At 39.5% G+C, this 14,052-nt stretch overlaps 1 protein-coding gene across 1 annotated transcript; it reads left to right on the forward strand.

Annotated features, from left to right (window-relative positions):
- Positions 1-1,410: 1,410 nt before the first annotated feature.
- On the forward strand, positions 1,411-11,777 carry LOC121413957 (kin of IRRE-like protein 2). The gene is made up of 3 exons (XM_041606980.1): positions 1,411-1,696; positions 2,089-3,980; positions 9,763-11,777. The coding sequence occupies exons 2-3, from the start codon at positions 3,420-3,422 to the stop codon at positions 10,909-10,911; spliced, it is 1,710 nt and encodes a 569-aa protein (XP_041462914.1). The 5' UTR covers positions 1,411-1,696; positions 2,089-3,419; the 3' UTR covers positions 10,912-11,777.
- The last annotated feature ends 2,275 nt before the right edge of the window (positions 11,778-14,052 follow it).

Below are 14,052 nucleotides of genomic sequence, written 5' to 3' on the forward strand. Positions count from 1 at the left end.
AACAAAAATTGTTTGAATTAAAACGCTTTTACAAGTGATCCGACATAATGGTAAACTACACAAGTCTAAACAAATGTACCCAAAAAGTGATAAATTTTCCCGCAATCAGTGCATTTTCTGACAACCCACTCATCCTTTGTCTCTTTTTTTACGCAATGCGGTATCTGCTTCGAGACCTCATACTGATGCCTTCGGAGAGGAAGCCATGTAAGAACACCATTACAAGGATGAAACTGTCAATCATTCAAACCTTACAACACTTTACCATTGATGTAATACTTTGATCTGAAAAAAGGCCCTTCTACCGAAGATATGAAACTTCTTTGTCATTGATGAAGATGGTGGAGGGTATATGACGGGCTCTTAGAGCCACCAAGGACCGACCCAAGAGGAAGAACCAGCGGGGAGACCCCAGGTGGCAAACGCCGGTTCCGATTGTGCTTTTAAACCGACCAGGGATTATCGGATTGCCAGTCCATACTATAGGATTGAATGCTGGTCATACCACTTTATGAGAGGATTGTACCTCTTAACATGCTTAATCGGACTAAACTCCCCAAATCCCACTCTCTTTCAGTTGTTCTATCGCCAAAGATCTCGATACTATTCTTCGAATACCCTGCAATTTACTTTTTACTTCCTGAAGGTTTGCCCTACCCTCTTCTTCTACGACTTCTCCATCTGTCGCACTCTTCCATGGTGACCTATGTATCAATCCTTTCCTCTATATGCTATGTTGGAATACAGATCTACAATTTCCTGAAAAGAGCATAAAATGCCGAGGTGTTTTTTTAACAACCTTCCGCCGATTAAATCAAAGTGCAAAACCACAATGGAAACATTCATTACCTTCCAAAAAAGATTTACATTTCATTCCTTTTCATTTCACATTAACAAAATATTAATAAACATATAACATATAGTAAAATATGTTACAATAATCAGACTTTAGTTTGTAGAATATACATGATAGATTCTGAGCAAAAGCCAGCAACAAAAATAATGTAAACCGAGTTGAATATAAAAGTAAATCGGAGGGGCTTGCCAAAAATCAACAATAAAGATTGATACGAGGCTATACCTGCAAGCAAGTCCCTTTCTCCAAATATCTGCTACATTTAAGTCATTACATCAATATTTTCACCGATTTCGCGTGCAAGAGGAGAGACCTTTGTTGCTCCATCGAGAAATTATTCCGTCATTACTAAGTTTTCCCAGCGACAACATGTAAAAAAAATGAATGTATGTAATAGATTGTATGTGAAAGAGTTATGTAAAATTATTTGATTCGTTATTGTTCTGTTTATATTATGAAATAAAGAAAGAAGAAGACAAATTTTTCCAAGCGAGATAATTGAGCCATTTCACTTCCTTATACCGGCTTATCCACATGCTGTAATCTGTCTCATCCACTTAACTGTTTGTTCGCTTAATACACCACCATCTTCTTTTGTTGGACATTTTGATGGCTCAAGCCCTTTCAAATGAAAATAAAGGGAAGTAAATCGAAAGCTTGTCCTTGCCATCATGCGTAAAATTGGCTAAAAAATACTGGAAGAGTGCATAATACCAGTATCATTTTTGTGCAGGTCGTTGTCTCGTGGATGTACATTGTATTTATACAAGTCGTCCGCAACTGTGTTTCTTGTGCATGCTTTTACTTCTGCTTCTTGTCTTGTTCAGAATGTATGTGTAGGTATGTTGCAATTGATATCAATGACAATTTGGATTGTGATACATTTTGTTTCTTTCACACAGAAAAGTAGCATCTTACGCTAATTACTGCTTGCGTATATTGGGATAGATACAAATGTTGTTTGTATATCATTATTTCGCGATATAATAAAGCGATCAACTTTAATATTTCATTCTCATTCATTGAAGTAGAGCATGTTCATACTCCACGTCACACACCATTCAAGGGATCTGCTACATGACATCGTGGGAACAACGTATGGGGATCAATATCATTTCCAATCAAACGTATTAATATACAGTATATTTATAAATTCAAGGTTTTCTAGCGTTTGTTATTAAATAGTGAACATTACGGGGATGTATAATTTATCTCCTCTCTTTTTTCAACAGGTATTTGCCATCATCATACCCAATCCGTGTTTGCTCGATTTGGCAATCTGCTTCTTATCACACGTACTGAGCGAATCTTCCCTGCGACTCTTTGCTCCTGTGTGTGACCATGATTCGCCTCTTTCGTGTAAACTTCAAGAGAAATATCCAGCTTCTCTTTTCCTCTCCTGCCATAAATGATTGAGCATCATCACATCGTTGGAATAAAGAAGAAAGAAAAGGCATACATCGTGAGCAAATCACTGCGTGCGGTTTAACCGACCATTCAGCGCACAGATGAACGAGCACACAATACAAACGCAAACAATAATAATTTCATTTTTTTTTCTCTCCCTCTCGCTCTCTCTTATGAATGGCGTCGCGGCCATACATCGGTTGCTGGGGTGACGAATCTTTGTGTTGGAACCCCAGATAAAAGGACCATCCATTAAGGGGGGTAAAAACACACTGTAGAACGTGGGAAAACGTTCCTGAGCAAACCTGTTGAAACATATTTCCACAAAGATGAAGGGGCTGCTTCATAATAGAAGTACACCTGTTGAATACGCCGAGATACAATGAACTTTTCTCCCCTCGCGCCGAGGCTGTGGCGAAATCGGATTCAATGTATGTTTTCGTAAATGCGACATCGAGGTATCGGCTGCAGTTATCGAAGGTCTTGCTCAGATTAGTTTACGCGGGAAAAGTACACATTTTCTTCCATTGACATCACAGACTAAATTACTTTCTTCTTTGCATCTGTCTTTGTGAAGCGTGGACATCATATTTTTGAAAGGAATCACATCATTAAGGCGACGCTGGAATTAGTTTCTGGACAAAACATCTTGACGCCGCACGTCATCATATCTCCGTTGTGTTGTTTTGCATTAGTTGGATACCAAGCAGTTCTATATCGCATTTCATGACAAAGCAGGAAGTTATAGAAGAAATATTGCACTTTTGATAATTTTGGGTAGGAACTGCACCCAAAATTTATAATTTCAGCCCATCCCCGCCATTTGATGTTTTTTAAAGATCTTAAACTACCATCTTAAGCAGTCGTATTATGTGTGAATCATATGGTGATCAATAAAGGCTACACACAGCAATAAACCTCTCGTCTCATTTACGGACTCAAGACGCTGTTTGCAACTCTCCCTCTAGAACCAAACACAAAGGATTTATTTGAGTTTTAAGGAGAAGTTTAAACTAACTAAATACCGCTCTGCTCGGGGGTGTTTACATTCGCTTGGAGAAGAACCTTCTTCAGATTGTCCGTCCGTTGAAATAATCTTTCATATTGACACAAATTCTGTTTGGTAGATCGCCATAAACTTCTTGAATAGATATTAATGGGAAGTAAGCTTATGAAGAATAAAATGGCGGGCAAATATATATTGTTCATGTACTTCATTCTGATGTCATTGCTGTGCCTTTTCGGTTACGATAGTCCTTCGGCGCAGGCGGTAGGAAATCGGCAAGAAATCACCGTCGACCCGAAGGATACGAACGCCATACGCGGAGAGCTCGCGACGCTCTACTGCACCATCGCCAACCAAGTGGGGGTGCCATCGTGGTCAAAAGACGGCGAGATCATCGCCGTCAAGCCCATCGACGACACCGGCGACGCCGGCGAGCATCGATGGGCGATCTTCGGCAACGAGTCGGCGGGCGAGTTCAACCTCCAGATCGTAGACGTGGATGACTCGGACGCCGGTGTCTACACGTGTAATATTTCCCAGTCGTCGTTGCCTAGTGGGTACCTGTCGTCCCAGCCCGCAGCCCTTCACGTTCTCCCGCCGCCCGAAGGTGATTTCCCAGTGTGTCTCATCAGTATTGAAGGTACTTTAGACGTCGGGGAGGCTGTCGAGTTCACCTGTGCATATAAGACAGAAAGCACGCACCAAGTTCAGGTGAGTACTCCTGAAATAAAATGTCTTGTTTAGCACCGCAAAAAGGCACTCACTGACAAAAGGAAGCGCAATTCTATGTGGATAATGAGTTTCTTTGTAAAAAAAAAGGAAGAAAATGTGTCAATGTTTATTGAAACGTTGTTTAGAGTATACCGGCGTCGTTACTTCTGAATTGTCTGTATTTCAGAAATGGGGGGGGGGGGTGGCTCCATTTTTCTTAGCAACATGTTGAATATCAAAAAAAATATCCAAAGTCAGGAAAAAAATGATAAATATCATATTTGCTTCCTTTTGTCACGGGTCGGCAGAATAGCTCTCTCGCATTAAAAAAAACTTTTTTTATTCACAGGATGAATTGATTGTGGTATTTCAAAGTTAAGTTCATTATATATCAGAAAAAGTGTTTCAAATAGAAGAGATGCGTCTTTGACATTTAATGTAGAATATATCATTTTGAGGAATTCAAAAAGAAATTTTCAGCTTGCTCACAAAAGCATCCCTAATTGACTAGGAAGTAAATGCCACTAAATGCTTAACACATACGTTTTGAAATAAATTTGTCTGATATGTTTTTTTTTTCATTTGTCACACTCGCGCTTCCTTTTATTGAAATATAAACAATCTAACAATCCATCATTCAAGTAAACAACATTGATGCTATTTGCAAACGGACAGAAAGATCTGATACATGTAATATCGATACATTTAGGTATAGGTATCGATAAAGGTATTTCTGCATACAATCTCCACCCAGTGCCATCTCCTTCATCAATGACATCTCTTCCATCAATGACATGTAACTAATATCAGTGATCTTTATGAGTTTCTTATTACAATTACGGACTCGAAAGAGAACAATACCCACGGCGCACTCTATTCATCCCATCGTATACAGGTATTGTGTCGAAAACTCCGCCATTGTCCGTTTGTATCGTTCATCCTACACTTCTCCGAGGTTTAATATAGTTCCTCTCTCATTTGAACGTGACAGTTGAAAGGGCAACCTTCAAAATCCACTCAAATATTCATTGAAGTACAAAATTAGTATGTGGATAATGTTTGGTTGTTTTTGTTGTTTTTACAACGTACGGATATATTTTTCCACCAGACCGGCTGGCATGAACCTTGGCTCATTGGCGCAATGAGCTAAACATTTTTTTCAGGGGGGGGCAGGTATGACGGATAGAGTAAAAGTTCTAAAAACATAAAAACGAAGCGAGCAAGCTAAACAAATTGACCTTTTCAAGACAAACATCTGATTCTGGCTTGATATTCAGAAAATAACATATATTTCCCTTTCCATTTCCCTTTTTTCCCTTTCTCCCTTTTTCTTCGTCGCGAAACTTTTTGTATGGGGGGCATGGCCCCCAAGCCCCCCCCCCCCCCTCTATCTGTAAGTCCACGCCTTAGCTTATATATCGGAGAGGCTTTACAATTGAAAAATGATTCGTACAGATATCAAAGTTTTTATTCTCAAATTACTGCCAATCAATAGATAATCAATATTTGCTAGATCAACATTACATGCAAGGCGGATCAGAATAATATATGTGTGATATATCACCTTGATATTTGTCCTAACAAGAATAAATTACATATTGTATTTTCATTATTTTCATTATTATTCTTGGCAAACACTAACGATAATGTAATGCTTCATCACTACATAATGGAAAATACGTATTTGCATATAAGCATTTAAATATGTGATGGTCTATAGCTATTGAGACAATGTTTAATTTCTCATTTCTTTAACTTTGTGTTCGCTGAATTACTTTCGAAAGGATTTATATGAAATATGTTCTCGTTTTTCTTTAAATTTGAATTTTGTTTTATTTTCCATTTAACCATAGATAATGGTCATCGTTTATAAACACGCTGAGTATTTTTTTTCTCTGGTATATAGGTGAACATGGTGAAGGGGAAAAACAAAATTATTAATTTTCTTTTCCCAACATATAAATTTGCAACATTTGTGTTTGTGCAAAAGGGTTGAATAGAAACATATAATCGAAAGTAAGGAATTTCGATCTTGATTATGATTATGCTAGTATTTTCATTACCATGCAATCTCATGATTATCATTGCAGGGGCGGCGGAGCGAAGTTGAAAGTGGGGAGGGGGCACAGGGAAAAAGGGCACCTTTTCTTTTGAAAGGGCACTATCTCAAAACAAAGAAAAAAAAAAATAATACTGATCCACAGTGGCGTAATGGGGAAAACAATTTCGGGTGAAAGGGGCACAGAACACGTTCGTGAGGGGCACCTTTCTTGGGTAAAAAGAGGCACCGATTCGAGAAAGGGCACTTACAAGAAGGCAAGGGGCACTTGCCCAGACACAAAACGGGTCCTTCTCAGGTGAAAGGGTAACAGAACACGATCGAGAGGGAGCATTTATGCTTTTAAAAATTGGCACTTATACGAGCAAGGGCACTTGATAACACCTAAAACGTGTCCTCCTCAGGTTAAAGGGGCACATTACACAGACGTGAGGGGGCATTTTTCTTGGCGTAAAAAGGGCGCCTTTTCAGTGCTTCAAAAGTGGGTGGGCACTGTGCCCCCCGCCCCCTCTCGGATCGCCGCCCCTGTATGATTTATATTACATAAACATTATCACTTTATTGTTATAATTTATAATTATCATTATAATTATCATTTTGCTTTTTATTGATAACTTAATTGTTTATCATTTATATTATTATCATCATCATCGTTTCATCATCATCATCACCATCATCAGCTTTATCGTTATTATTACTATATATTCTAATCATAATCATTTCAATATGCCTTTGCAGCAGAAAAAAAGGCATGGAGGGGTATTTAACCTTACTTTACACAATAGTCTGGTAATCATGACCATCACTATGTATCGCGGAGCAAATACAGAACGCAGATTTTAGAAAAAGACTCGGACGTCGATAACACTCAAGATTATTATCTATATACTCAGTCAGTATCAGGGTGGTTGAAAAGAAATTAGCCAGAGGTATATAGGATATAGGCCTATAGGCTGTTACCGAAAATGAGATATATTATATTCCAGACCCAGGGCGCGAGTTCTCTAGTGCAAAAATTAATTAGATGGGGTGTAGAAGATCCCAAGGGCCTTTTAAATTTCATTTAGAGATTTGAAAGGAAAGACAACGAATATAATTATTAAAGGCAATATCGCAGTCACTGTGAGTAGACCCAGTCCTCATAATTATAGTCCTGAAGTATTTACACTCACCAGAGTTCCTTTAGAATGCAATATTTTGATCATAACACCAGGGGCAACGTACGTCAGGGTATTCTGACTTCGCCCCCCCCCCCGCGCCCTTGTCCTAAAAGAGTGCATATCCTAGAGGTTCTTTAAACAAATTTTCATAACCATGAGTTCACTGACATTGCTGGTATCATGCGGTCTCAATTTTTTGTCACATACCTGCCTTTCTTACTATCCTAGATTTTGATAGATAATGTGAAAATGCCCCTTACACATTTCACATTTCCATGAATTCTATAGGCGAATGTTTAAAAACGAGTTGAAAATTATTTTCAAAAAATTAATTAATAGCGCTTGTTCAAAGTGAGCTCTCGGGAATAAAGTGGAAAATCTTTGGAACCCGGCCCTGCCGGATATTTTTAATCAAAAATTTTCACATAAGTCCTCCCGGAGAGTTGTACAAAAGATCCTCCATATTTCAATCTAAATGCATAAAGACCAACAACTGTGAAGTGATAAGCTCGGACGCTTCGTTCCCTTGCTTACAGTTATGTTTTTAAACATGTTATCCTTCACCCTTTGAATGAAACACGCCGATGAACACACATGCAAAGCTGTATACGATAATTGTCGGCTTTTGGTGCCATTTCAAAGTGGGCAAACGGCGATGAGAGTACAGCAGCATCAAGGACATCGGTTTTGCCTGGAGAGCCCACTTTTTACATACGTGTGATAGCAATGACCATGAACGGTCTAATTTTTCGTCTAGAAAGATAATTGAGTGAAAATAGAGTGTATTAATTAAGAAGGTTAATAATAAAATGCTATCCACGAGAGTGACCTATGGCCATCATATACCGAAGCCCAGATATCCCGATTTTTCAACACTCATATATGATTTGACTAGTACAGCGATCAACCTGTATTACTTGTCTATACTAAACTATTGTTAAAACAATAAAATAACATTAATAAGTTTGATATGCTTGAGAATATTATACGGTAGGAAAGAATGATATTACACTCTAAACTCCCCAGGATTTAAAATGAACCAAGATCGGCTGTGCATAGTAACCAATCCGAATATTGGATTAAGATTTAAACCATTATGATTAAAACAGAAAGCTAAAAGTTTTGAATTTTAATCATTTGAGATTTAAAAGTTAATCTTACACATTAAAGATAAATAAAAAAAATTGGCTGGTCACCATTCACAGCCGATCAGGTGGATGTTTCATAAAGCTGTTCGTAAGTTAAGAGCGACTTTAAGAACGACTGGTGATCCTTTCTTGTGGTAAATGGTATATTATTGGCGATGGTTTAGCGCATAAGAAAGGTTCACCAGTCGTTCTTGAAGTCGCTCTTATCTTACGAACAGCTTTATGAAACGGCTCCCTGGATTTATATTAAATCCTTAGAATATCCATTTGTTTCTGCACGCAGTTGTCCTAATACAAACAGATGTGTGTTGGCTCAGTTAGTAGATCGTCCATCTCACAGCGGGAGGTCGGGGGTTCGAGTCCCGGTCGCGTCACCAAAAAGACGTTAAAAGATGGGAGTTGCTGCTTCCCTGTTTGACGTTCAACAATCAGGGATAGAGCACAGTGGTCGCCGGGCCAACGATTAATTGGAAGAAAAAAATTCGGAGTATTTTTTTTATTTCAGATTTCATTTCGAACAATGAAACATGGATTTCATTTTTTTTGCAGATAATAGATTCAATAGTTTTCTCTGAGAATATATAGAAAATACGAGAAGTGTTCTTCTACGACGGGGCTGTAGAAATTGACAATTTCATTTCATTCTTTGGATTTGGATCCTAGTTAATTCCTACAAAGAAACCTTAGAATGCCCCACTTCAGGTCTGAATCTTCTGAATTTTTAGCTCGCGCTCGCAATATTTGATTATTGAGATGCGTATGATAATCATCATTGCAATGACTACAAAAAGTGTTCCATGTGTTCAGATGTAATGCTAATAAAATCAGCAAGCGCTTGGCACTCGCATTAGATGACTATGGTGAAATATGCATACTCTTAATGGATTCCTAAAATATATTCCTTAAAATCTCACTGTTTGGGGCCAAAATATACGAACACTTTAACTCGCGCTTCGCGCTCGCATTGTTTAGAGAGACAGGTACCTATCATGATTACGCAAATTTGATTATAATGTCCCTTTTAGGTATGAATTTCATATGAAATTGTCCTTAAATGTCTCTATTAGGTCAGTACAACTGGCAACTGAGCGCGCACACTCAGTGATTAAAGAATTTTACTGGTGCCCCCCCCCCATGCCGTGACACACGGTACGCCTCTGTGGACATATCAATGACAATTCCTTGCATATCTAAAAACATGATTGCAAAAAAATGCCAAAATATTTCAGTCATCCCCCCACCCATCAACACGGATTCACGCCAGTGATACATACGTCTCCGAGATAAAGAATGTTATAGATGCTTTCCATATTTGAGAATGACTGAGTCGACCACAACTTTTTGTATGACGACCTCCAGCTCTGTTGCATATTAGATAACGTTTATGTTTTTTCCTGTATGATTATTCATTTCAGCTCTATTGGACAAAACAAGACGACGCTGCTTTCGAGCCTACAAGCCCAGAAACACACATCCGTGATGGTTTTATTGTCACTCAATTCTACCACAGCATCACACGAGATGATCATCTCTCGACCTTCCAATGCATCGCCGATAGCTCTGATCTCCCGTCCGCTCGCTCCTGCACGACGGGCTTCATCGTCGTTCGTCACGCCCCCGACGTGATGATAACGCCCGCAGCGCCGTCGGTACGCCGCGGTGACAGCGTCAACTTTACCTGCCTCATTAAGTCGTCGTATCCGGCGGATTTCGTCTACTCGTGGACGTACAAAGGATTACCGCTAGATAGCTTCGGAGAGAAGATTATTGCAAGGGGGACGCAGGTTTCTATCTCTGATATCGGGGATGACGATAGTGACGCGGAACTCACGTGTGAAGCGGTAAATGACGTAGGATCAAGCCGAGCCACCGCGGTTATAGAACTCGTCACATCCTCACCGCAGAGTAACATCTATACATGGGTCATTCCCATCGCAATAATTGTGGCGATTATTTTGATCATTTTGATCATCGTATCGATACTTTTTGAATGCAGATGCTGTTGCAAGAGGTACGTCCGTACAAAGAAACTCACAGCAAACGGGTGGTCCGCAGAACAGTTTATCATGGAAACTCGATTGCACGTCCCTGAACGACGCAACAGCGACGCAACGACGGACTTCTTCATGGCGCGGGACATCGCGACACCAGCGAGAGCGCCGTCAAGAGTCAGCCAACAGCGGAACCAAAGAGCTGACATGAGGTACATCCAAGAAACAGCCATCGACAACATCAACCAGACACGTCCCGATTACGGTAGCTTTGGAGTAGAGCAGCGGAAGCAGCGACCACGCAACGCATCGACAAGCCCTTACCAACCCGTCGGTTCCAAGATGGAAGGATACACCGAAGTCGATGACACGTCACCCGAAAGGAACACAAGCCCGGGATTCAGTGACTCCGGTCTCGACTACCAGTCGTCACTGGACGGAAGCGGGAGCCCAACGTCAAGGGCGGATTCGACGCCGATCTATGCCCAGGTACGGCGAGGTGGACGAGCATCGCGTATCGGAGGATCTCGGCCTAGTATTCAAGAAAGGCAAAACATAATGGACCAACTATGATGATGGGCCTTATTTCTATACCAAACTGTGCAATATGCACCGGTCTTTTCTTAAATGCACGACGTGTACGATTTCACTTGCTTATTGCCTTTTCGTAAATATTTGTATGGACATTTTGATGCATTTTGGTGTGAACTGTCAGTCATGATTGTTCTTTGTCTTATGGAGTCTATAGTTACTGTGAAGTTTTTTTTTACTGTATGGTATTTTCTGTTCAACCATCCTTAAAGGTGATATTTCGTCCACCCCTATGAACGTAGCTTTAGTCAAATGATCAGTCTGATGACCCCCTCTTCCCACCCTTCCCCCTATATTTACCATGTTTATGCCGAATTGTGGTAGCAAACAATATTTTTATCAACGAACGTAGAGGGCAGCAACACTTTGCCGTGTGTTTGCTGCCCTCTACTTTCGTTGATTTTATTTTTATCGTACATAGGTATATGCACGAAAGTGTAATTGCCCGGCACACACTATACGGTCCAATACGAAGCGTTTTTTTTTTTTGGGGGGGGGATAAATCGCATTTCGCATTAAATGTGACATTTCCAAGCACTCAAGCAGCAAACTTATTTCATTTGAAGTTCGGCATAATGTGAAGAATAACAAAATCATAATTTTGCTTTGCTGTTTTCGGAGTTAAGTCCAAATCGGTTTTAAGTCGCAGGCGATTACGACGTCGTTACGATTTGTGGAATTGATCTTGCTTTCATTCCTACAGGGAGGCTCGACATTGACTGAATTTCGCACTCCAGTAGTCTTATCGCAATTCTGAATTCTGTTTGCTAAAATTCCACTGGTTGGAATGTTCCTTTTTGTCTCACCTGCGTAATGGAGTGAGACTATAGGCGCCGCTTTTCCGACGGCGGCGGCGGCGGCGTCAACATCAAATCTTAACCTGAGGTTAAGTTTTTGAAATGACATCATAACTTAGAAAGTATATAGACCTAGTTCATGAAACTTGGCCATAAGGTTAATCAAGTATTGCTAAATATCCTATTAGAGTTTCATGTCACATGACCAAGGTCAAAGGTCATTTCGGGTCAATGAACTTAGACCATGTTGGAGGAATCAACATCGAAATCTTAACCTGAGGTTAAGTTTTTGAAATGTCATCATAACTTAGAAAATATATGGACCTAGTTCATGAAACTTGGACATAAGGTTAATCAATTATCACTGAACATCCTGCGTGAGTTTTATGTCACATGACCAAGGTCAAAGGTCATTTAGGGTCAATGAACTTTGGCCGAATTTGGGGTATCTGTTGAATTCCCATCATAACTTTGAAAGTTTATGGATCTGATTCATGAAACATTGACATTATAGTAATCAAGCATCACTGAACATTTTGTGCAAGTTTCAGGTCTCATGATTAAGGTCAAAGGTCATTTAGGGTCAATGAACTTTGGCCGATTTGGGGGTATCTGTTGAATTACCATCATAACTTTGAAAATTTATTGGTCTAGTTCGTTAAACTTGGACATTAGAGTAATCAAGTATCACTGAACATCCTGTGCGCATTTCAGGTCACATGACCAAGGTCAAAGGTCAATGAACTTTGGCCGAATTGGGTGTAACTGTTGAATTACCATCATAACTTTGAAAGTTTATGGATCTGATTCATGAATCTTGGACATAAGAGTAATCAAGTATCATTGAACATCCTGTGCGAGTTTCAAGTCACATGATCAAGGTCAAAGGTCATGTAAGGCCAATGCACTTGGCCATGATGGTATTTTTTTGTTGAATATCCATCATATCTCTGTAAGTTTATTGGTCTAGTTCATAAAAAGTGGACGTAAGAGTAACCATGTATCACTGAACATCTTGTGCGAGTTAGAGTAGTTTTCAAAGTCAGCACTGCTGCTATATTGAACCGCGTGATGCAGGTGAGACGGCCAGAGGTATTGCACTTGTTTTCAAAAGTAAATTTCATTGAAATTCGAATCCTACAATTCGCATTGTGTGCGCCGGGCTTAAGACTCACTACAGAGCTCCAAAGGTATTCACTGCGCATGGGCGGAAATCACGAGGGTGCAGGGGGACGCGCCCCCTACCCTTAATAGTAGGGGGGACACAATACCAAATGTCTCCCCTACTATTTTTGGTCTTCTATGATGGAAATGATTTTTTTTTGCTTGTCAAAATTTCCAGCCCGTGGTCCCCCTACCTTTGGGGTGAGATTTCCGCCCTTGTCACTGTATTCAAGTCGGCTCGTGTGCGCTTCAAAAAAAATAAAACTGAAAGTGATAATCGTTCAACAATTCGCCTATTGAAAATATTATACGTGAGTGTTTTCGTTGCTGTCAGGTTTGTAATGTCTTGATAGTGAAAGAACGTTTTCCTCTTACAAACGAGATCAATGGATTTCATTAAAGTTATCGATAAACGATACAACCGAAGGATAATTATGTATCCAGTCTTTGGTGACGTCTCCTGAAAATGTTGCCATAAACCTTATCATTTACATATAGGCCTATGGTACTTTATTTTGAAAATTTAAGGCATTTTTATGGTTATAAAAACTATGATAGGAGACGAAAATTGCCATTGTGTCACATTTTGTTGTGAAAATATTTCATTACGCAGAATTTTACAATTTTTCTTGATTTATATGATCCTGCCTGTGTGTGTTTTCAAAAACGTTTCCAAGAAAGTCCAGCCGTATTGTGCCATACTAATGTTTCTTTTACATTTCACGAAAATATTAATTGGTCATTTTTCATTCATTTTTCATATGAAAATGAAAACAACGAATTTGAAAATATTCATGCCGTTCCTTTTGTATCTTGCTTATATCATGTACATTAGGTCGTCGTCTAGCGCGACTAATATCACAGTCATTCCTTCTCGTGCATAATTCAGGAAATAATGAAATAAAACGAGAATTTGTAATATTAATTTATATTCAATATCGAAAGACGTGAATTCGTTGATTAGTTTGTTGTCGATTTATGGCATTCCCTAACCGCTATTGGCCTCAGACGCATGGACATGTTACCCCCATTGGTACATGAAATGGCGCGATACAAAATACATTTTTATATCTGGTTACGGTTACGAGTATTCCCGTCACAATATTGATACCCTCGCTCTCTCTCTGTATAATAATAATTTTTCTACACCCAATACTATTCC

This window comes from Lytechinus variegatus, chromosome 4, assembly GCF_018143015.1.
Source record: "Lytechinus variegatus isolate NC3 chromosome 4, Lvar_3.0, whole genome shotgun sequence".
Classification (NCBI taxonomy): domain Eukaryota; kingdom Metazoa; phylum Echinodermata; class Echinoidea; order Temnopleuroida; family Toxopneustidae; genus Lytechinus; species Lytechinus variegatus.